The 21,570-nt window shown below is 41.5% G+C and overlaps 5 protein-coding genes across 9 annotated transcripts; 4 read left to right on the top strand and 1 right to left on the bottom strand.

The window, feature by feature from the left end:
• The first annotated feature begins 1,164 nt into the window (after positions 1-1,164).
• On the top strand, positions 1,165-2,695 carry LOC116206754 (E3 ubiquitin-protein ligase SGR9, amyloplastic). The gene has a single exon (XM_031539560.1). It carries the CDS (start codon positions 1,380-1,382, stop codon positions 2,319-2,321), a length of 942 nt encoding a protein of 313 aa, XP_031395420.1. The 5' UTR covers positions 1,165-1,379; the 3' UTR covers positions 2,322-2,695.
• Positions 2,696-4,013: 1,318 nt separating this feature from the next.
• LOC116206995 lies at positions 4,014-5,985 on the top strand. 5 transcript variants are annotated; one of them, XM_031539844.1, is made up of 4 exons: positions 4,014-4,497; positions 4,622-4,745; positions 5,092-5,516; positions 5,662-5,985. In XM_031539844.1, the coding sequence occupies exons 2-4, from the start codon at positions 4,632-4,634 to the stop codon at positions 5,900-5,902; spliced, it is 780 nt and encodes a 259-aa protein (XP_031395704.1). In that variant the 5' UTR covers positions 4,014-4,497; positions 4,622-4,631; the 3' UTR covers positions 5,903-5,985. The 5 variants fall into 5 exon arrangements, with proteins under 5 accessions (XP_031395704.1, XP_031395703.1, XP_031395702.1 ...); XM_031539843.1 differs by having other exon boundaries at positions 4,015-4,497; positions 4,615-4,745; XM_031539842.1 differs by having other exon boundaries at positions 4,015-4,745.
• A 3,958-nt stretch (positions 5,986-9,943) lies between these two features.
• Positions 9,944-12,719, top strand: LOC116208041 (probable protein phosphatase 2C 38). The gene is made up of 4 exons (XM_031541235.1): positions 9,944-11,294; positions 11,413-11,780; positions 11,958-12,194; positions 12,284-12,719. The coding sequence occupies exons 1-4, from the start codon at positions 10,991-10,993 to the stop codon at positions 12,479-12,481; spliced, it is 1,107 nt and encodes a 368-aa protein (XP_031397095.1). The 5' UTR covers positions 9,944-10,990; the 3' UTR covers positions 12,482-12,719.
• Positions 12,720-12,903: 184 nt separating this feature from the next.
• LOC116208042 (protein MODIFIER OF SNC1 11) lies at positions 12,904-15,956 on the bottom strand. The gene is made up of 5 exons (XM_031541236.1): positions 15,473-15,956; positions 14,821-14,901; positions 14,602-14,736; positions 14,320-14,446; positions 12,904-14,238 (listed from the first exon to the last, which is right to left on the bottom strand). The coding sequence occupies exons 1-4, from the start codon at positions 15,817-15,819 to the stop codon at positions 14,365-14,367; spliced, it is 645 nt and encodes a 214-aa protein (XP_031397096.1). The 5' UTR covers positions 15,820-15,956; the 3' UTR covers positions 12,904-14,238; positions 14,320-14,364.
• A 2,352-nt stretch (positions 15,957-18,308) lies between these two features.
• On the top strand, positions 18,309-21,340 carry LOC116209618 (glutathione S-transferase L3-like). The gene is made up of 9 exons (XM_031543317.1): positions 18,309-18,467; positions 18,559-18,633; positions 18,762-18,909; positions 19,881-19,979; positions 20,068-20,170; positions 20,266-20,342; positions 20,442-20,549; positions 20,854-20,934; positions 21,027-21,340. The coding sequence occupies exons 1-9, from the start codon at positions 18,457-18,459 to the stop codon at positions 21,036-21,038; spliced, it is 714 nt and encodes a 237-aa protein (XP_031399177.1). The 5' UTR covers positions 18,309-18,456; the 3' UTR covers positions 21,039-21,340.
• Positions 21,341-21,570: the final 230 nt, after the last annotated feature.

The following is a 21,570-nucleotide window of genomic DNA, read 5'->3' as shown; positions in this document are numbered from 1 at the left end:
GGTTAATGGTCCTTTATCTCACATAAACACCGGCGTGATAGGTCCCACCTTGCAAAAGAGCTGGAGCCTGGACCAGATCCATAGAACAATTTGCTCATCAACCCGAACGCTGTATGGCCAAATCGATTATAAATTGTTTGCTAGCTTTTCCTTTCAAATGGAGTTACTATGGGGCATGCCAGATCATGAGTCATGATGGCCATAAGCCCCCCAAATCCAATAGTATATTACCTGCTATCCATGCCTGTTCTCATGGACTGGCATTGCACGAAGGGTCTCCCTACTTGGTTAGATCGAGTCGGGTTATTTACCCGATAAGTTAGCAGCACAATGAGGCAAAACGCATGGGCATGTGAGGTGTGACTCGGAGATTTTCCATTATTGATTTGGGCAGGAAGGATGACGATGAGTTAGACCGACTTTGGGTTGCATTATTAGTGGAGTCAGTCATAATATGTATGGGACAAGGAGAAAGAAGCCATGGATGAACCTCCAATTTTCCTCGCCCCCCCCCACCCTTCCCCTTTTTATCCTGCTCATGAGCTGTTTGCTTCCTCTTGATGATTAAAGGGCATTGCCGTAATAATAGCCCCACAAGTGATTGGGCAAATGAATTGACTCAGGATGGTGCCAGTCCTCTACTAGACACCTACTTATGGACAGATTCTTTCTATTGTCTTGCCTCTGCTACTCCATTCTTAGCCGCTTCACTGTCCCATCGCATTCCCGACATTTCCAAAGGAAAAAAAAAAAAACACTTTCGCGTATTATTCACAATTTGCTTCGTGAAAATTTTGCCCATTTTTCATTCGTATGCCTGGCAAAGCCTACTCTAAGCATGTTTTGCAATTGATGAATGAGCAGAAAATGTGTTCATGTGCATCCACGGCTCAAAAGCCACTTTTAAATTAATGAACTTAGAATGTAAATGAACTGAACTTGTTCTCCACTGAAGAATAAAGAGTAAATTAATTAATTAATTAATGTACTTAGGAACTTGTCGATTTCTTGTTATGAGAAATTATCCCGTCAAGTTCTCCTCAAATATAACATATAGTTTCAGGGACCGTTATATCTGTACTGATCTCTGAGTCTTTGAAGGTATAAATAAAGTCTATCATCGTTTCAGTTGGAATGACTCCGAGATGATAATACCGAGACTAGTTTCGGCAAATTTTCCAACATTATCAAGGAGACCAATTTGGGTTAAACAAATGGCAAAATCCCCGATCTGTCCTCTCGAAATCTGACATAAAAAGCAACAAAACACACATTCTTTAGTGGTCGACTGTCATACTTGGGAGTCGTTCAGTTCAGTTCAGTTCAGTTCAGTCAGTTGGAGGAAGACTCTCCAAAGCAGAGACGCACGAGATCCCATAATGGACGACGAGACCGCTCTCATCATCTCCGCTCTCTCCGGCCTCCCCCCACCGCAGCTCTACGCCCTAATCCAGTCCATCTTCTCCGCCGCCTTCCACCACCACCGCCGCCTCTCCGCCATCCTCTCCTCCCCCACCCTCTTCCTCCTCACCCTCCGCCACCTCCACTCCCTCTCCCTCCCCGGCAAGACCCTCCTCATCGCCCGCCACCTCCTCTCGTCCCTCCGCCTCCTCACCTCCCACCTCGACCCCGTCACCCACTCCTCTTCTCACCTCCTGATCCGCCACCGCGACCTCGACGCCGCCTTGCTCCTCCTCCTCCTCTGTGACCTCCGCCACCACGAGCCCCAGGCCCTCGCCACCCGCCGCCCCTCCGATTGGCGCCTGGTCCTCCAGAGGCAATGCTCCGACGACGCATTGTCCATCTCCGGCATAGGAGTCTACAACGGCGGCACCCTGATCCCGTACGTGGAGACCGTGGCGCGGTGCTGGAGGTTCATAAGCTCCTCAGCCGCCGGCGCCGGGGGAAAGTCCGGGAGGGAGGCGCCCGCTTCGGTCGCCGTGGTGGTGGCTCTGCCGTCGGTGGGCGGCGCGGGAGGTGATTGCGCGATCTGCAGGGAGGAAATGAGGCCGGGGAGGGACGTGTGCGAGCTGCCGTGCCAGCACCGGTTCCACTGGCTCTGCGCGCTGCCGTGGCTGAGGAAGCGGAACACGTGCCCCTGTTGCCGGTTCGAGCTCCCGACCGACGACGTGATGGCCGAGATCCGGCGGTTGTGGACCATCCTGGCCAGGGCGGCTACCGGTGTGCCCCACCAGTCGCCGGACTCCACGTGGCCCCACCAGTCGCCGGACTCCACGTGGCCCCACCAGGGTAGCTTTGCCGTTGTGAATGATGGAGTGTACGGAGCGATGGAGGGCTGTGATAACGACACCTGTGGTTAAGGCTTCGTCGGCGTAGCGATAGATATACATATATATATCTGTTTCAGAGTTATTAATGGTCAGGAATAGGAATAGATCAGGAATAACAAGCTTAGCCAGCCAATCATGGGAACAAGAATGGTCGGACCGTGATGACGTAAGCAAGGTATTATTGGGCTGACGACTTTGTAGATGGGCCGGGCCGGGCCCGGCAATGGAGGAGGACAATGAGAACAGAAGGCAAATGGAAATCTATGAGGAAAAGAGAAACTAAAACTAATCCATTTGTACAAATCATTTGCCTAGCTTTATCAGTATATATACATATAGACGCAGGTAATACTATATGTTTCATTTGGACAATCTATGGATATTATCTTCGTATGTTGTGCATCTTTACGGAACTTACTTCATTCCGCCCTACACTGTAATGGACACTCTAGTGATAGCTCGTGCATCGTTGGCTTCCACAAGCATGTCGAATTTGCTATGAGCCAACGAGGGAAAGCGAATATGAGTTGTTCGATAGTTCGATCACGTATAAATTCTCTAAGTCTCTGACAGAATCACAAAAGTTAAGAAAAATGAAAGGCCTTGCAACATGCAGCATGCATCTGAGGCAAGGCACATGGATTATGAGAGCCCAGAAGCATGAGAAGAGCCCAGATCAATCACAAGGCCCAGATAACTAAAGCAGGCTTAATGGGCTTATTAGAGTAAAAAGTTAGGTTCACTTTCATTGTCAATTTGAGCCCAGCGGGCTGTGAGAAATTGAGCCATAGGCCCACATCCCATAAGTTCTCCTTTTTTTTTTCTTCTTTTTCTTTTTTTAGGTTAAGTGTTAGAAATATCATTAATCAAAGAAAATGTACCAGCCCATAAGTTCAGATAACGGTCCTGGTGATTAGGAGTTCTCGAACGAGATGCATGCTCCATCCGATAAATCAAGTTACGAACAATTTGCTTCGGCGCTCATTACAAGTGCAAAGCTACGAGTATCTTACATTGTTTCATAACTTTATTTAATCGGTCCCAGCACAGTACACTGCACTGCCCAAAGGGATATGGGGAGCATGGTCCATTACAGTAATGATGAACATCCTTGAAGTTCTTGTCATGTGGCTAAGCAAGTAGGTGGAAGTATTGATACATTATATATTTGTAAAATAAATAGAAAAAAATAAAATTAAAAGGGAAATCATGCAAGAGGTTGCTAAAGTAATTCAATAGGAGTGAAGTGCAAGGCACTTCTCCCATGTCCAATACACTGCTATCACATTGGAAGCTCTTTAGCATTATTGTTTATCCAAAATCTTGATTTTTCCATGTCAATGATGTCTACTTCCTCTTCCAAATGATGCAAAACTGACGAGGAATGGACAAACTACGCGACCATCTATATACCGCCGAGTGGTCGCTCGTACATGGATATAGTAGAGGCGGTGTCCACATACATATCCGGTCTCAATTTACACATGAGTCGGGATGAAGTGATAGCTCATCCGATTCGGGGTCTGCAATGGTTTGTGGTTTTTGCCATTGTAGGTCCAATGCGGTCGGAAAATTAAATATAGAGAACAGAGTCTGAAGGAAAACGAGCCATATCAATATGCGGGGGGAGGGAAGAGAATGACAATGCAGGGCAGGGCAATGCATGTGACCCCACCCACCCATTTGTCTATTCCATTCAATTCAATTAACTATTCAGCCTTTCATCCCCCAACTCACAACCCGTTTTCAAAATTTGAACTATCCCTTCATTAGCCCGGGCACTCTCCTCTCACTCTGTCAGTCAGGAAGACCATAAGATTACACTAAATACAAGCTTCTTTGATCGGTTGTACGTATAGGAATTGGTTTCGTAACCAGGCAGATGGTTTCAAGAATCTGGAAGCTGCTGAAACCGAAGAGCGGAATGTTGTATGTTCTAAGATTAATCGATGTAGCCCCGAAAAAGTTCGGCACGGAAAGTGATAGACAGTAAGTTATTGTTAGGAGATTAATGAGTGAGAGTGTACTTAACTTCGGTTCAAAAACATCAGACACTGAACACAAGCCTCTGCTCCTGTGCTGTGGTGGGATCCTTGTCCTTGAAGAAATTCCCTCTCTCTCTCTCTCTCTCTCTCTCTCTCTCTCTATGTGTGTGTGTCTTAAGCTTCTCAGAGACATTTCCGGGGGCAGTGAAGCAGAAGTGAAGGTGGGTTCTTGAAGATCTCCCTCCCCAATAGATCGATGAAAGCAGGAAACTTGACATTGAAAATGTCTGCTCTTACTCGTGATATTGTTGGGCGTTGACTTACCTCTGCGTCCGCAGTCTGCAGTTTGAAGGGAATGGAAGAAGATGAGAGCTTGAAGAGGATGACAGAATGCCTCAGAGGAAGACTGGTTGCAGAGAGACAACAGTCAAAGGCTGCCAGGGAGGATGCAGACCAATTGGGCAACAAGGTTTTACTTCTTCCTCTTATAGCTCCTCGATTAATCTCTACCTGTACGAGACGAATGTCGAAGGTATTGGAGTAACATAGGCTCATTGGTCGGGATTTGCTGTTACGCAACTATGTCTTAACATTTCTCGAGTTTTAGTCGGGTTCGCTTCTCTCACTTTCTTAGTATCATAAAATCGATATTTTGCCCCTCCTGGAAGTGGAACTTGTTCAGCTGTTTTCAAATCCTGGTCCCGTCGATGATTTCGTATAGGATTGCTAGCTCGAGATCATAACTTGACGTCTTTCTACCGTCTGTCTGTAAAATAATGCGGAACTGATATGCCGATAATTCGGGATGGGTGTAGTTGAAAGAGCTGGAGGACAAGCTGAAGGAAGAGACTAAGATGAGGGATAGAGCAGAAAAGAAGCTTAGACTCCTCCAGGGGAAACTCGAGTCCATGAAAACTGCAGCCAGATCATCGGATGATTCAGAACAGCAATCGAGTTCGAGCTTATCAGAGAACAGCTTAGTTTCCTGTGAGTCATCCACGACGACCACAGTTACTTCGGGCACCCCCAAACAGCCACAAGAACAAGAAGCCGGTCCCTGGACGAGGAATGGAGTAATGCTGGTAAATTTGGGGCGTAATGCCTCAGAAACTACAGAACCGAAGCAGACTGATGGGAGTTCTTGCACTGGAGATGATCAAAATTCTTGTATCACGGAAACCTCCATGTGCCGTGAGAAGGTCTGTCTGGACCTGGATGGCTTCAAACCTGCTGATCACAGGTAGAACTTCAGTATTTGATTCAGCGCATTTTATTCTCGTTCTCGAAGAAATTTCATTGGATAAACATGGCAATGCCATTATTGAAACAATAGGCAGAACTCACATCTTGGTTTGTTTTCTTGATCTTCCTAACATCTAGTTCAGTAACATGTCCAGTTCATCGAGCAGGAAAGTCGAGGAGGAGGAAGACGATGGAGTTGACAACTCACTGGCATTAGTACCAGTCGACAATGTCTTTCCGGAGGAGTCTCAGGCAAGAGAGATGAAGGTAATCAGTAGAAGTGTTAGCGAAGTTCTTGAAGCTCTACGGCTCGCAAGGGAAGGAATTCAGAGAAGTATGAAGCGCGCTATTAAGCTCGGCCTCACTCCGGCTCAGGCTTGTTAGTGATGTATTACTATTTTCCTCGAAATGGTCAGTTCTTCTGGTGTGAATTGATGATAATGATCAGATCATTTCTTTTCTCGTCATTTTTCTTCTTCGGGAACGACATCTAGCAGGGCAATCATCAACACTTACTATGAGTGTGAAGTAGAAAAAAGAGCGAAACAAGAAAACAAGAAATGAATGCGTCTATTGAACTTTCGCCTCCGAAACCGAAAACAGAAACCGCTCTCAATGGAGTCTCAGCAAACCTCGAGTTCTCTAGAATTGCTCTCAAATCATTCGCAATCGCACTCAATAACTTCACTCTTGTTATCTATGACGGGAAAAATGAAGCTAGCTAAACCTGCTTTCGCACACAAAAGCAAGCAGCAGGAAACTGTTTCCCGATCGAGTACGTGCCAATAGTGTGAGTAATCGCAGCCGTCGGATGAGCAAGCTCTGCAGACATGTGGGACGATCCAGCTGCTCGAAGTGCAACGAAGCCATGCCTACCCGTTAAACACAAAAGGAAGTGATGCAATGCTGCATTTGTTGTGGGAGACAGCTGCTGAAGTGAATAAAGTTGCATTTGATTGTTAGTTTGTGCCCATCACAGAACACATGTGACTATATCAATATGTTCTGTGGGGCTTGGGACAGTCATTGTTTTGGCACTTTGACCCTTGGCCCTACAATTATTTCGTCATGTCCTTGGCTCACCTTGCAAGTATCATCAACAATTGTGGCCATCAGTTGAATCGGACGGTTTAAGCAACCATAAAAATCCATAGGATATTCGTCTTGGATCTTTCCAACTCCAAAACACATTGAATTGATAAACAGACCTTATATGAAGAAGCACTGGTTCATCGACTGTTGTGATGGGCTTCAGTTAATCAGGACCCCTAGATTAGTCTAATACCATTGCTGACTGAGGATCTCAGTCGAGCTAATCAAGTGATCAACTGATTCCAACTTCAAGGTTACGTTGATGATGATGGCTCAACTTGAATAATACAGGCCGCGTCTCTAGAGGGGCGGCTTAACAATGCCAATCACAGTTTAGAGTACGTTTGGATTGAGAGTTGAGTTGAGTTGAGTTTTGGTTTTAATTGGTTTGTAATGATTGTATTGTTGAATTATGAGAAAAAGTGTGAAAAAATAATAAATAATTGAGAAAAAATAATGATTAAGTAATGATTGTGTTGTTGAATTGTGAAAATGTAATGAATAGTTGAGAAAATTTAATATTAAAAATTGAATTGAATGGTTAAAAATATTTAAAAAATAAAAAAAAAAGTAATGATTGTGATGTTGAATTGAAAATAAGTGAAGTTGAGTTAAGTTAAGTTAAACTTTGTTGCGAAAAAAAAAAACTGATGGAGAGGCTAAAGTTGGGATTATTGGAAACAGAGGGTTATCAGCAAAATTAGAAGGGTCGGGTAGATCCCAGACAGGGCCTCTGGGCCTTCGTGTAGGATTTGTGCTCTTTGGATTTTAATGCACAGCCCATACTATGTTTCAACAATCACAGACCAACCCAAATTATTTTATTATTTCACAAAGAAAAAATTATAAATCCATAAAAAAAAGCATGTAATGCATTGAGACATTATCGCCTGATAATAAAAATGTTCTAGATTTGATACTTATGGTGCGATTTACCGTGTCACTATTAATATTTCTATTTCATTGTAATAAATTAATACATGAGTCTCTTTTGTAATTGAAATATATATATATATATATAACTTTAAATTCTCAACACATATGATATATATATATGTATGTATGTATATGTATATATCCCTCAATGGAAAGGACGAGGGGACTACGATTCTAGAATAGTCAACACATATGATATATATATATGTATGTATATGTATATATCCCTCAATGGAAAGGACGAGGGGACTACGATTCTAGAATAGTCACGAGTGCTCTCTCACTATAACTTAAATAAATCAAAGGATATATCTCACTAACATAAACAAAAGGATAGGAATATTCCCAAGAGAAAAGAAAGTAATTTTTTCTTTTTGGTTAGAATAGAAGTAGATAGAGAAATATTATCGGTTATTTTATTGGTAAGAAACGAACTTAAAACCTCTCAGATTCTAAATGAAGACATATACCACTGCACTATACTCATTTCTCATACATCTTCTATAATTTTGGTCTAAAAAGAATATGAAAATTAGACATTAAAAAAAAGACTTTGGCAAATATGTCGACCTTGTTTGCCCTAATGATTAAGCAAAAGGGAATATATAGAGAAATCAAAATAAATATAGGCTCTCAAAAACAGATGTGTTAGGCCAATTAAAAATAAAGAATAAAATATAGAGAAAATCAAAGTATTTATTGAAATCGGTTATCAACCTAGTGGATAAAAATTTTACATGATATTAGAACGAGTTATGCGTCCATGCGTCCACGCGAGCTCCCACCATTCTAAATTTGATTTCAAGGCAATCAGAAATATGACTCATATGTTAGTCAAACCCAATTAATTAACTCCATCCTCCTCTCATTTGAGGTATGGAAGAAGAAAGGCCACCACGTGTCAAGAGCACAGAAATGGGCCCAGCTTGCAATCAATTCTTGAGTTGAGTGTTCAAGTTCAACTGGCACGTATAGGTGATGTGTCAAAATCATACGTCGCCATATGAGAATGAGGGTTAAAAATTATTTTACTATATTGAAATATCGATTAGAAAATCATGAATTTAAAAGATATCGAATATCAAAGCATATCAATTTTAACTTTTTGGTGGACTATGAGCTCAATTTCTTATAACCGAGTGGCATTTTACACAATAGGGCACTATCTTGATAAAGACCTAAAATTTGTGTAACTATGAAACCATGAATGTGGTAGGACTGGCCTATCCATATATATTGGCTCGCTGAGCGTTAATGCGGTTTGAGTGAATTGGTCGGACCAAGCCCGGTTCCCTGCGGTTCGAATAAAACAAGCGTTAACATTCCATGAAGATGACTTCTTGAAAGTGAACTAGTTGTAGAAAAGCAAGCATTTGTCAAAACATGGACACTACCAAGTTACCAACGTTATTACCAATATCAGGTCAATCGTGTGCGGCTGTCTGCGACTTCAAGGAAAGGAATCGACCGGAGACTTGGTTTTCCTCAATAGATCCTTTCTTGGAGAAATGGAAGAGTGAACAAAACAAAGGAATAAAAAGAAAGAAGCAAGCAATTGGCTCACACAATGTCATACGTACATATGTATTAACTCAATAGAATGCTATTTTCATTTTTAATAGGAATTCGATAGAATGCTTAGCACCTCAAACATAACGGTTCGGCCATGAAATTACATTAAAGATGATCCAACGGCAATCGGTTGCAAGTAAATGAGGTGTTTCCTGAAAACCGTAAAAAAAAAAAATCGGAAATTGGTAAAGAAATGTGCAGCCAAGGAAGTTGTTTTCGACAAGGGAAACTTCAGTTTTTTCAGTAGGATATTCTCAATTTTGTTCGATGGTTTTTTTGTTCAGCTTGTACTGTCTTCTAGTTCACTAATGATGTGAAAGGATCGATTTCTTCTCCCAATTTACATTAATCTGATCTTGACTGTTTTGATCCCCTCCAAGATTAAAATTGGACAATGTCCACCTCCCAGGTCATGGAACTGCCAATAGGAGAAAAGCTTAAGAGAATGAAAAATGAATTCAGAACCTTGGCATCGTTTTTAAGCGATATGTTTTCAGCTTAACTGAGAAGAAACCGCGATATGCGAATCGGCATGGGTGGTAGGTAGAATTTGTTCAAGCAGCCATGTTTGCTTGACGGGTTATTAGATAACTGGTACTTGACTTGATCAATTATACAGTCAAAAATAATGATCATATATGGTCATGATGAGCAAACACTTGCTTGAAAGAAATGTCCCTTTTCCAAAAACTGCATAAAATCTTCCATCTCTTATGGGTTTGACACATCATTAATTCAAAAAAATGGGGGGGGGGGAAGAGGAAAAGGAAAAAGAGCATGAAAATAGGAAAATGTATTCAAACTCGAGTGAGGAGAAACAGCCTAAAATGGTGGGTTAGTGCCTTGAACTCAAATCCTCAGCCATGCAGTTTAAGGAAACACCTAAAACAGAACCAAAATCAAAACAAAATAAAAAGGCAGAGAGAGAGAGAGAGAGAGAGAGAGAGAAGAACAAGAGATGGAAGAAGAGAGGAGGAGGAGGAGGAGAGAGCAGAAAAAAAAATTAACAACAATGTCAGAATCTGCATCAATGCCATCAGCAGTATGAATATGAAATATATTATCCCTCAGATCTCATCTGACAATTATCTGATAGATCTTCTTCCTGCCCCCAAGAGACAACCAAACCAGACAGAAGAACACAATTTCACTTCTCCCCTCTTCTTATCCATTGATCTCTCATCTCTGTCTCTGTCTCTGTCTCTGTCTCTGTCCATCACTCTCCCTCCTGTCTGATCCCATATCGTGTTTCTGTGCTTTTGTTTAAATTTACTCTTTGTACAGCTAAGTTCTGTGCATGAAACATGCCATAGTTCAGCCTCTGGATCAAGTTCCCAACCCAGGTTCAAGGTACTCAGAAACAGGGACCAGCAAGCCAAACAAAGAAACAAACACCCCTCTTCTTCATTCTCTGACTCTAAATACACATTATAAAATACAAGTTGAAAAAAAGCAACCCTTTTTTTAAAAAAAAATTCCTGGGGTGCAGGGATTTGTTTGGTTTCTTGTCTGAGAGAGGAGAGGACACATTTTCCTTTTGATTTGGCCCATACCCTTTTGGTCCCTCCTCCATCTTGCACCAATTTAATGGTGTCTGGTCTCAGTGGGCATCATATATATACAGTCACCCCAAGCTTGCTTCTTGATTTCAAGCACAAGAAGAAGAAGAAGGAGAAGAGGTTGGACCTGAGATTGGGTCTGAGTCTGATTCCCATTGGGTGGTTGAACCATATTATATTCTTTGCAGGCTCATTTGGTTGATCTTGTCTTTATTTAGATAGTTACATCACGTACAAATACATCCACGCTTAAGCACACACGTAGTTGCTAGCTCGAGTATATCGTTTGTCATCTTCTCTATTAGCTCGAGAGATGGTTAAACCGTGCTGGAGACCCTCGGTGGAAGGGGATGGAGGGACCTGCCGGAGGGGAAACTGGGGCAGGAAGGTTGATGGGCTGTTGTGGTGCCGGGATTCGGGGCAGCACTCTTGCGGGGAGTTCTCGATGGCAGTGGTTCAGGCGAACAACCTGTTGGAGGACCAGTGCCAGATCGAGTCGGGGCCATTGAGCTTCAACGGAGCGTGCCCGCTCGGCACGTTCGTCGGCGTTTACGACGGGCATGGTGGGCCTGAGACTTCCCGGTTCATTAACAGCAGCCTCTTCTGCAATATCAAGAGTGAGTTGCTGATCTTTCTAATGAATGACTTCTGCTCAAGTTTTTAGCATTTGTTGATGCTGTCTGTCATGTTTTTATATAGCTCTTGAGAATGGAATATGACTTCTTCTTCATTCAGAGTTCACGTCAGATAATAGAGAGATGTCTGCAAACGTGATCAAGAAGGTCTTCTCTGCCACCGAGGAAGATTTCCTCGCTCTCGTGAAGAAGCAGTGGCAAGAACAACCACAGATTGCATCAGTCGGCTCGTGCTGCTTGGTTGGAGTCATAACCAATGGGCTTCTCTACGTCGGGAATGCGGGAGATTCAAGAGCAGTGCTTGGGAGATCAGAGAGGAGCACAAAAAGGATCACACCCGTTCAATTATCTACGGAGCACAATGCAAATATAGAATCTGTGAGAGAAGAGCTCCGGTCTCAGCATCCCGATGATCCAAACATAGTCGTGATGAAGCACCGAGTTTGGCGAGTTAAGGGCCTCATCCAGGTGAAGTTATCCCCATTAGCCTTCTTGGGTTTTAGATTTCCGCATGAATCTATTCGTTGACTGATGTTATTTTTACGTGATAAAAGTATCTCTCGAACTTGTGCAGGGACATTCATGGTTTTTTCATCTCCCAAGTGCTTTCTATTACTTAGGCGTCTGTTTTCATTCGATTTTCAGGTTTCGAGATCCATCGGTGATGCATACCTGAAGAGAGCGGAGTTCAACAGAGAGCCCCTACTGGCTAAGTTTAGGCTCCCCGAGACATTTGAGAAGCCCATCTTAAGCGCAGAACCATCCGTGCACGTACACAGACTCCAGCAAGAAGATCAGTTCGTTATCTTTGCATCAGACGGCCTGTGGGAGCATCTCAGCAACCAAGAGGCCGTAGATATCGTCGATAACAATCCCCGGAATGTATGATGCTCTTATTTATGATTCCTTCTTTTCATCGATTAAGTGTGGGATCAGGTGATTAACATTACCGTTCGTTATCATTGATTCAGGGGATTGCAAGAAGGCTTGTCAAAGCAGCCATGAAAGTGGCTGCCAAGAAGAGGGAAATGAGGTACTCGGACCTGAAGAAGATTGACAGAGGAGTTAGAAGACACTTCCACGACGACATTACCGTGATCGTTCTATTCCTCGATATGAAATCCTCAAACCACAGGACCTCACCCCTGTCCATAAAAGGACCCCGATGAGTCTCCCTCCTTCCCACTCCGTGAGATTAGGGACATAAAACTCATTAAGTCAAAGTCCCAAACCTCACTAAGTCGAAATCTGAGATAGGCAAAGAACTAAGCGGAAACAGCGCCCCAAGAGTCTCACCAGATGTAACTGGGGGAAGACCAAAGCATTTATGAAGGGGCTTAGCCACTTCTGCTAGCTGATTCGAAGATAATAGTCATTGCTCCATTGGAAGGGTACAATTGACTTCAATGCTTGTACATCAATTATCCTTCCAATCCAAGAATTGCTACACGGACCAACCCTTTTCCTCCAGAATTTTATGTCATACTGCTCTATGAAGGCAGTAATCAATTCTAGAGTCCTCAAAACAATTGCAGTTATTTTACGGCAATCTCTAACTTCGACAGATCGATCAAGAGAAACAGAAAGCTCATAACCAGGAAAAGACGATGAAGTAATATAATATCGCAATACCAAACTATAAGCAGTGTACATCAGTCTGTGAAATACATCAAACACCTCCGTTCAGTACAAAACAGGACCAAAGTCACAATCCAAGTTCTGTTCGATAGCATGCAATACAAGGCACAAGAATCTTCTCAATCTGTAGCTCAGAAACCTACCTGACTGGTTGAACATCACCACATGAGACCTGCAGATAAACAACTCCATGAAATAGCTTATCTCCAATACCGAGAAAAGGACCTAGAAATTTCAAGAGGTAGACTCTGTATTAAAAATTTTTTTGATTCTGTGTAACTATTTCCCAAAAGACTTAACGACAAGCTCTTCATTCAGTTTCCTGAGACCCACTTCAGGCATAAGAGATGATAAGACTCGAATGGACAAGAAACTTCTTGAGTCCTTCTCATTTTCCCCCATCGAATTATCATGTAAAAATAGCATTTATCCGCAGCAGAATCCAATATGGAAGATCATCATCCATTTCTCCAGGGGTAATGATGCCAACTGACTTCCATGGAAGCAATATTGGAAGAATTATCAAATGCAACCTACCGACCCTTACTGCATTCATCTACATAAGGACTATCATGCATTATCGATGCAAGTTATTCACACGACTGCAGTATCCGTAAGTGATCATAATCCAACAATGCATGCATCTGAATGCAGCAATGGTCAATTATGCAAAATAAAGTGATTTCAAAACCCAATTAACAACTTCTAGTTGATCTGTATAACCTGGCTTAATGAAAACCATATATTAATAAAGGTTAAAACACATCTAAAACCAATTTCAGATGCTAACCTGAAAGTAGCCCAGCCCAAAAAAGCCTCATGTGCTCAAGTATTACTTAACATCAAAATGCAAGAGCAATATGCAAGATATGATGATGCATGCAACCAATGGTGAATCCCAAAGCTTCAGGAAGCAATATCTTCTCATGTGCCAGAATAGAGGGCTGCCGGAAAATGAGAATGCAATAGACTAAATGAAGAGCTGTCAACCTAGAAGCAATTCATTATTCTAAGGCAACTCAATTAAAACGCTCCTAGGTGATAATTGGATTTTGCAATCAAATTTCAGTAGAAAAGGAGATAAGCTATCGCTGTGGATGGGTTGTTTATCTCCAAGACTCATGAGGTAAGGTGCGGAGGTGGATGCATCAAATAGAAGACGTCTCCAATGCAATCAAAGCCTCCTTCAACGCCCTGCTGAAATGTGTCCTGAATGTGACAGCCGGATCTGGAAATATATGACACTATCTACCTTGTTGGCTAATCCAACTAATCTAGATTACTGCATCTGCAAACAAAGAGCAGAAAAATTAACAATCTGTACTCATAAACCAAGGACAGGCAAAATGCATGTTGAAAGTGAACTTACTAGTTAAATAAATGAAAAAGGGAAAACTGGAGGAGAAGAAGCTCCTTAGGATCCCCCGGTGGTCTTTCCTGCAATAGCTTCCTTACCATTCACCTGGGACAAGGTGCTTGGTGATGGATTTGAAAACCTGAAAAAGTGCAGAAAAAGTGCACCAAAACGTCAACCCCTAAAACGTATAACCTAGCATTTATAGCGGCACAGAGAAAGCCTTCTTCCTCTCTTTTGTACTAATTTTATTGAAGAATGAGGTGCAGTAGCTAATACTCCAGCATTGATAGGAACCTGATCGCTCTGGCTTTCCTTTTGTCTTCCTCCTCAGGATCGGTTTTTGCAGAACCAGATGCAAACCGGGCAAGTCGAGCTTTCTTTTTCACCTCTTCATCAGCAGCATCAGCAGAGGTTGTCAAGGTGCCAAACCTGACGAATAATAGAGACAGAGATGAATGTCAGACATGGAGTATAGCATGAAACCATTTGGATCAAAGAAACCCTGGAATATACCTCTCTGCTCTGGCCTTTCTCTTCAATTCCTCTGATTTGCTCAAAACATCAGATTTATTCAGGCCAGCACCAGTACCAAACCTACAATTAAATATAACGCGCTAAGATTTGAAGGAACCTTAAAATTCTAATGCTGATATTCTGTCTCCAGGTAACACATTCCTATTCACCGATACAAATCTAAACGAGCAAACAATGACAACACATCCTACACCCAGAAAGAAATTCTAGAAAAGCCAAAACCATGTAAACAGCAGAAACCCAGCTCGGGCAAAGCTAGTCAGTAAGAAAGGCACACCCCACAAAACGAAAACCATACATTTACAACTCCAGAACGACTTTTCATTCAATAGAAAACCATCCTGACCAAAATATGATAATAAAGCTCCAGACGGAAGGCACAAGATAAATGGCGCTTCACAAGAGGGAGCCTATACCCCAAGTGATCTTAAGGCCCAAATGGGACATCAATGAATACCCAAAAGGGAACAAACTAAGCAACGACATTTGGATGATGTCAAGCCACATGCACAGCTTCCTACAAACGAACAAGCTAACAAACAGGTAACTGCGACAATCAACATGCGAAAAAACTGGAACTCAATTTAACCAATATCTAGGTCGCGCGCATGAAAGATACGCGAGTACAAACCTTTCAGCGCGAGAACTGCGCTTCTCTGCCTCGGACAACTGAACCGGCATGCCAAACCGCTCAGCCCGGCGGATCTTCTTCTGGACGTCATCGGCGGGGGCGGCGTCGTTCCCTGCCTGAGGGGCCACCTTAGCCACGGTGGAGGAGCTCTTTGCTTCTCCGCTCTCCTTGGTGCCATCCGCAGCTGGATTATCAGCAGCAGGGGGTGGTGGCTGACCGGAACCATTCGGAGGCTGGTCATCGGGCTGGACCGAGGCTGGAACGGCCGAATCTAGGGTTTTCGTGGGGATCTCGTTCTCTTCCTCCAGCGGCATCTGCTCGTTGAGGTTTATGGTCTTGTTCGCCATCGTACAGTCCGACGAGAGAGAGAGAGAGAGAGCTACGGGTTATCTCTGAAGGGGAGCCGAAGAGCGGATTCAGAGAGACGATGAGCGCTGAAGCAGAGGCGAACTACACTTCCCGGCTGGAGGAGACGAGAAAGCCGGGAAGATGATGGACGGTGGTGATTCACCGGCTTAGATATTTTCCCTGATTACCCCACGTGGCAGAATCTCGTTGGATGGGCAATTGAATAGAATAGACTGCTACCCTTGCTCTTTTTCATGCCGAAAGAAGAATCTTTTGACCTCAATATATGCATGGACTTTTCAGTGGGCGGGAAAGCCCGGCCCATAAAATGCCCGTGGCCCGGCCCAGCCAGCCCAGCCCAACCCAGCCCGGATGGTTTCTCTACGGGAAATGCCAATTTATGTCCTCTACTTTTAACCTTGGAACCATCCTAGCCCCTCTGGATCTTTGTGCTCAAATTGGTACATGCAGACTAGACTTTAGACCATGGGTGTAAGTAAGCCGTGCCTACTCGTGTGTTGCTTGAAATCAATTAGAGAATAGCTCGAATTGGACTTGGTTATGTCCCGCAATAGCTCGCAAACATAGTGGAAGTAAATCTTGCTAGCCGAATACGCAGCATAAGCCCTCCAAGAGAATGGATTAGCTCATCCGACATCTAATCGATAGACGTGAGCTTCTATCCCGAAACACGATAGTTGAATGCTAATGAGGATACATATATTTTAACTGAATATTTGTACAAACTTGATAATAATTAGGTAAAGTATTTTTTTTTTTCAAGTAGATTAACGAAGGCAATAAGGAAAACTAAATTAAAAAAAAAAAGGTGATATGTCAGTTCTAGCTAGATCTCCTATTATAGGAACATAGGTGAGGAAATGAACGCCTATAGGGCAAAAGATCTCTCGCAGAGCAAGCCATCCAGCGCATAATTAAGCGAATACGTATTAATGTGAAAAGTAGAGCGAATTGCCTGATTTTCAACGGTATTTATCCTTTTAAAAATATTTAAACGTCAACATCGTAGCCATCCAAATCAAGTCCAAATACAATTTCAACAATCCCCAATTCAACCTACCTGCAATTTTTTGACTTATCTAGCTTGCTAGGCCAGCCAAACCAGCTTGTTTGCATCTAGACCGGACCCTTACATTCGACTGAGCTAGAGCTCGGCTATTTGGAGTCGAGTACAGCAAGAGACCCCCTGGAACTTGGGCACCGCCTTAAAAAAAAATATTGCTTATGTTTGTGTGAAAAAAAAAAGAGAGTGGAAAATTGGAGAAAAATAAGAAATCGTTCCAGAATTTTCTTGGAGGCTGCCACTTATTTCTACACTAGTTTTTACCCAACTAAACTTCTTTCTGAAACAATTATTCTCAATAGACTCCTTCAAAAACTATTTATAAAAATAGATTTATACTATTCTTTTGATTATTCTTCTAGTTCTACAACTTTTGATTTATTTAATCTAAGTCCCTTTTCAAAAATTAATTTTATTATTATGACTCTTCCTCAAATAAATCTTTTTGGTAATTATTTCTCAAATAAATTATTTAGATTTCTCTTATCAATTTAAATATAAATTTAAATTTTATATAAGAAATTTCTAAAGATTTCTCATAAACTTTTGCGAGTTACGTTAAGTCGAATACGTGAGCTAGAAAATATATTTGATTAATAAGAATATTGGAGAAATTTTTCGTTTATAAATTATTTAAAATACTATTGAGAATTTTACGTAGAGAATTCAATATTTTAGAAATAATTTAAAACTATGGGAATAAAACAATAAGGAATAGTTTCAGTTAGTATGTACAATGCATGCCTTAGAATATATTTATTGTAAATTTGGTGTATTTTTCACTATATATGACGATTACATGAAGATTATACATCTTAATTATGATAATTTTGTACATTGTTATGACTCTTTTTAGGGGAAATTTTTTTAATTTCCAAGCATCTCCTAAGTTTATTATAATTATACTTCTTTGGTTTGCAATTGTCAATATATATTCCAGTAAATCCAAAAAAATAAACATATATTCCCGTAATTCTTTTTATTGTACATAAAGACATTTTGACAACCTAGTTTCTTATACTTTTAATTTAACAAAGCTCTAATAAAATTTTAACGTGTCTTTTGTAATTTCATCCATAAACCTTTTGATTCACGAAAAATTAATTTTAAGATACGTTTAAGCAAATTTGTAGATAATTCTTTCACGATAACGATTAAATTAGGCTTTTTGTAAATGGATTTAAAAGAAATGAATCAATAAGTTATAGAGACTAAAAAAATAATACAAAAACTGACACAAATCTGTTTTGAAATATAATTTTTGAAAAAGTCTATTAAAAAACGATATCTAGTATGGGCAAAAACTCTTTCTACGGATCAAGCGCCAGCCCTACGTCAGCTCTGAGCATTTCGTCACTGCTCGCGACTCTCTCCCGCCAATCGCCACCTCCACCTGTGGCTGTTGTCGTCTTCCCACCCACTTCCCCACTCTTCCTCCCTCTATATATACCCCTCTGCAGCTCTGCATCCTGCACCTGGACGCAGATCCGCAACGCGTTCAGTGAAATTCAACCGAGAAACTAAAACCCCAGACTCTTCTTCCTAAGAACTAATGGCCTCTCCGTAAGTATTCTGTCAAACCGTCCTCGATTTCGCCTTTCTGGGTTTCCGTCATTCGCCATTTCTTACGCTGTCTTCTCACCTCTCTGTGCAGAGCTGTGAAGGAGCACTTGCCCCCGCCGTTGAATTCCACCGCCGAGCAGCCTCCGCTTTTCGATGGAACCGCAAGGTTCTCCTCTCCATGTTCCTTACAAATGTTTTACTATCCATCTTTGATTCAGTTGCTGTTCGGCAGATCATGGCTTGATAGCACATTCGATGGCCATTTCTGTTCATCCTCTTTTTCGTGTTTTGAAGGTTGTACACCAACTACAGTTGCCCTTTTGCCCAGCGTGTTTGGATTACTAGGAACTACAAGGGATTACAGGACAAGATCAAATTAGTTCCCCTCGACCTTCAAGACAGGCCTGCTTGGTACAAGGAGAAAGTCTACCCGTTGAACAAGGTGACAATCTGACATATATTATCCTTAATTTTCGAGTTGACAAACCCTGAAACGGGCTTGTCCTTATTTTCCTTTACCTGTCTGATTTTCTCGATTCTTTATTCCGGGAAGATGGTAGATACTAGATACTGTTTTAAAAGTGGCTGCTTTTGTCTGAAAATATTTGCTTAAGATTCAGTGAGAGAGCAAAGAAAGGGTCTTAATTCGATTTGAACGACAGGCTATCCGATTGATTTAGTCCGTTTGATTTCGCGATCTAATTTTATGATTTTAATTATTAATTCTACTAATTACACAATAAATATTACTTTTTATTTTTCTTTAATTTTTTTAACAATTCAATTGAATTTTTAATAATAAATTCTCTTAATTATTCATTATTTTTTTTTGCAATTCAACAATACAATCATTATTTTTTTCAACTATTCATTACTTTTTCACACTTTGTCTCATAATTCGACATCACAATCATTACAAATCAATTAAAATGAAAACTCAACTCAACTCTAAAATCAAACACACTTTTATTTTCTAATATATACGTTCGGTAAATAATAATAGTAACGACAATCAAAAGTACATTTGTGACACTATTTTGTGGTTATGAAGGAGCCCAACCCAAGTAAGGATTCGTCCGTGTTATTAAACTGGTGCCATCATATGAAGCCAATGTCCAAGCAAGGATTAGTCTTAATCATTGAACTGGTGCAATCATACATTTTACTAATAATTCGTGAATTTCGAAAAGGATATAAATAAAAAATAATAAAAAGTTTGATGGTAATTTCGAAAATTATAGGGCCGGGGACACATGGCATTATAATGTGCGCACAGACATTGTATCTTCAAGATGGGTTTGGATGGTGTCGATTTTGATCAAGCTTAGACATGTATGTTGGGATTAGAGTTCCTCTCAGTAACTTCGTGTTAAGTTCCAGTCGAAGTTGAACCATTTTCTCGTTTCCTCATAGGTGCCTGCTCTGGAACACAATGGAAAAATAATTGGGGAGAGTCTGGATCTGATCAAATATGTCGACAGCAACTTTGAAGGGCCTTCTCTTTTCCCAAATGTAAGCAACTGCATAAACGATGTGAATTCCATAAGTGGCCGTCCCAGTGACACAAGAAAATGATCGATATCTGCCCTATGTTGAGCAGGATCCAGCTAAAAAGAAGTTTGGTGAAGAGCTGCTAGCTTATACCGATGAGTTCACCAGAATCGTCTACACTTCATTTAAGGGAGACCCAGCCAAGGAAGCTGGTGAGAATTTGCTGAGAGTTCGATTTATCGTTAACAAATTAAGCATATTATTATATACTTAAGGTGATCGGTTCCATTTCTATTGCTTGCATTAGCTCCTGCTTTTGTTCGCTTGGAGAATGCTCTTCACAAGTTCGAGGATGGACCTTTCTTCCTTGGCCAGTTTTCCTTGGTGAGTTCACAAGTTCTGCTCCTTGGATGCGTCATCATCTGCTAAGGGGTGTATTGAGTACAATTTACTAAGCATCACGGGGTTAATCTTCTGGTGTAGGTGGACATTGCCTATATTGCTTTCATTGAGAGATTCCAGATCTTCTTGTCGGAAGTGTTCAAGTACGACATAACTGCTGGCAGACCTAAACTGGCAGCGTGGATTGAGGTAAGATAAAAATTGACTGACTATTTCACCCTTCAAAGCAGATATAAATGACTCATTCGTCTAAGTCAATATGTCTCAGTCCTTGTGTTCCATGAAATAAAATATAAATCGATGTCAATAGTACATGATGATGCATAGTTCTCCCTATAGAGCACCGAGTTTCCGTATCCTCCATGTGACGATAAAGCCTTGGCACAACCATTGGCCGCCTGGAAGACTTATACCTGTAGAAATGTTGCTGGACAATAATTCAATTTTTCAGCTCCTGAATGATTTTTTTCCTTTATGGTCGCATCCTGAGCAGGAGATGAACAAGATCGATGCGTACACTCAGACAAAGACTGACCCCAAAGTGCTAGTCGAGTTCTACAAGAAGCGGTTCCTGGTAATGTTTTCGAGAGATTTATGAACCACACCTATCCACTTAAAATTTCTCTTTTTCATACACTGATGGAAACTTTTTGCTATCATTTGTAGGCTCAGCAATAGAATCGTGATGCGGATGAGGCCATGCTGTGTGATTGAATAAGCGGCTCGATTGAATTTTGTGGTCTTTGATTAACTTATGATGTATCCTGACGAGATATAGCCTCGTGGGATATTATACTACAATAGTCTATATCTCATAAATAAGATGGGCACGTCTTTGTTGGTGAATATGTCTAGCTTCATTGCTTTCGGACTCCCATCTGTTCCATCTTTCATTTGGTTGTAAGTTGTAACGTGCATGAACGAACAAGAGCAGCTGGTCTCTAGATGAACATGGATTTACATATGGTTGAACATACCCATCGGAAACATGTCGACCTACCGAGTTATGTGAGGGTGTGAAATTCTTGTTGAACTACTACTGATTGATCATAGGTTGGGACCAGGACACCCTAGGGAATCTGAGCCAGAACAGAAAAGATCTACCCGACAAGGCATTCGTGATAAGTGTTCATGCAATGCATGATCAATATAGTTAACAGTGCTCGTTAACTTATTAGGAAAATTTACGGTTCTTATGTGCTTAGATAAA

The sequence above is a fragment of the Punica granatum genome, chromosome 5 (genome assembly GCF_007655135.1).
Source record: "Punica granatum isolate Tunisia-2019 chromosome 5, ASM765513v2, whole genome shotgun sequence".
Taxonomy (NCBI): Eukaryota; Viridiplantae; Streptophyta; class Magnoliopsida; order Myrtales; family Lythraceae; genus Punica; species Punica granatum.
This window is presented reverse-complemented; position numbering and strand designations above follow the sequence as displayed.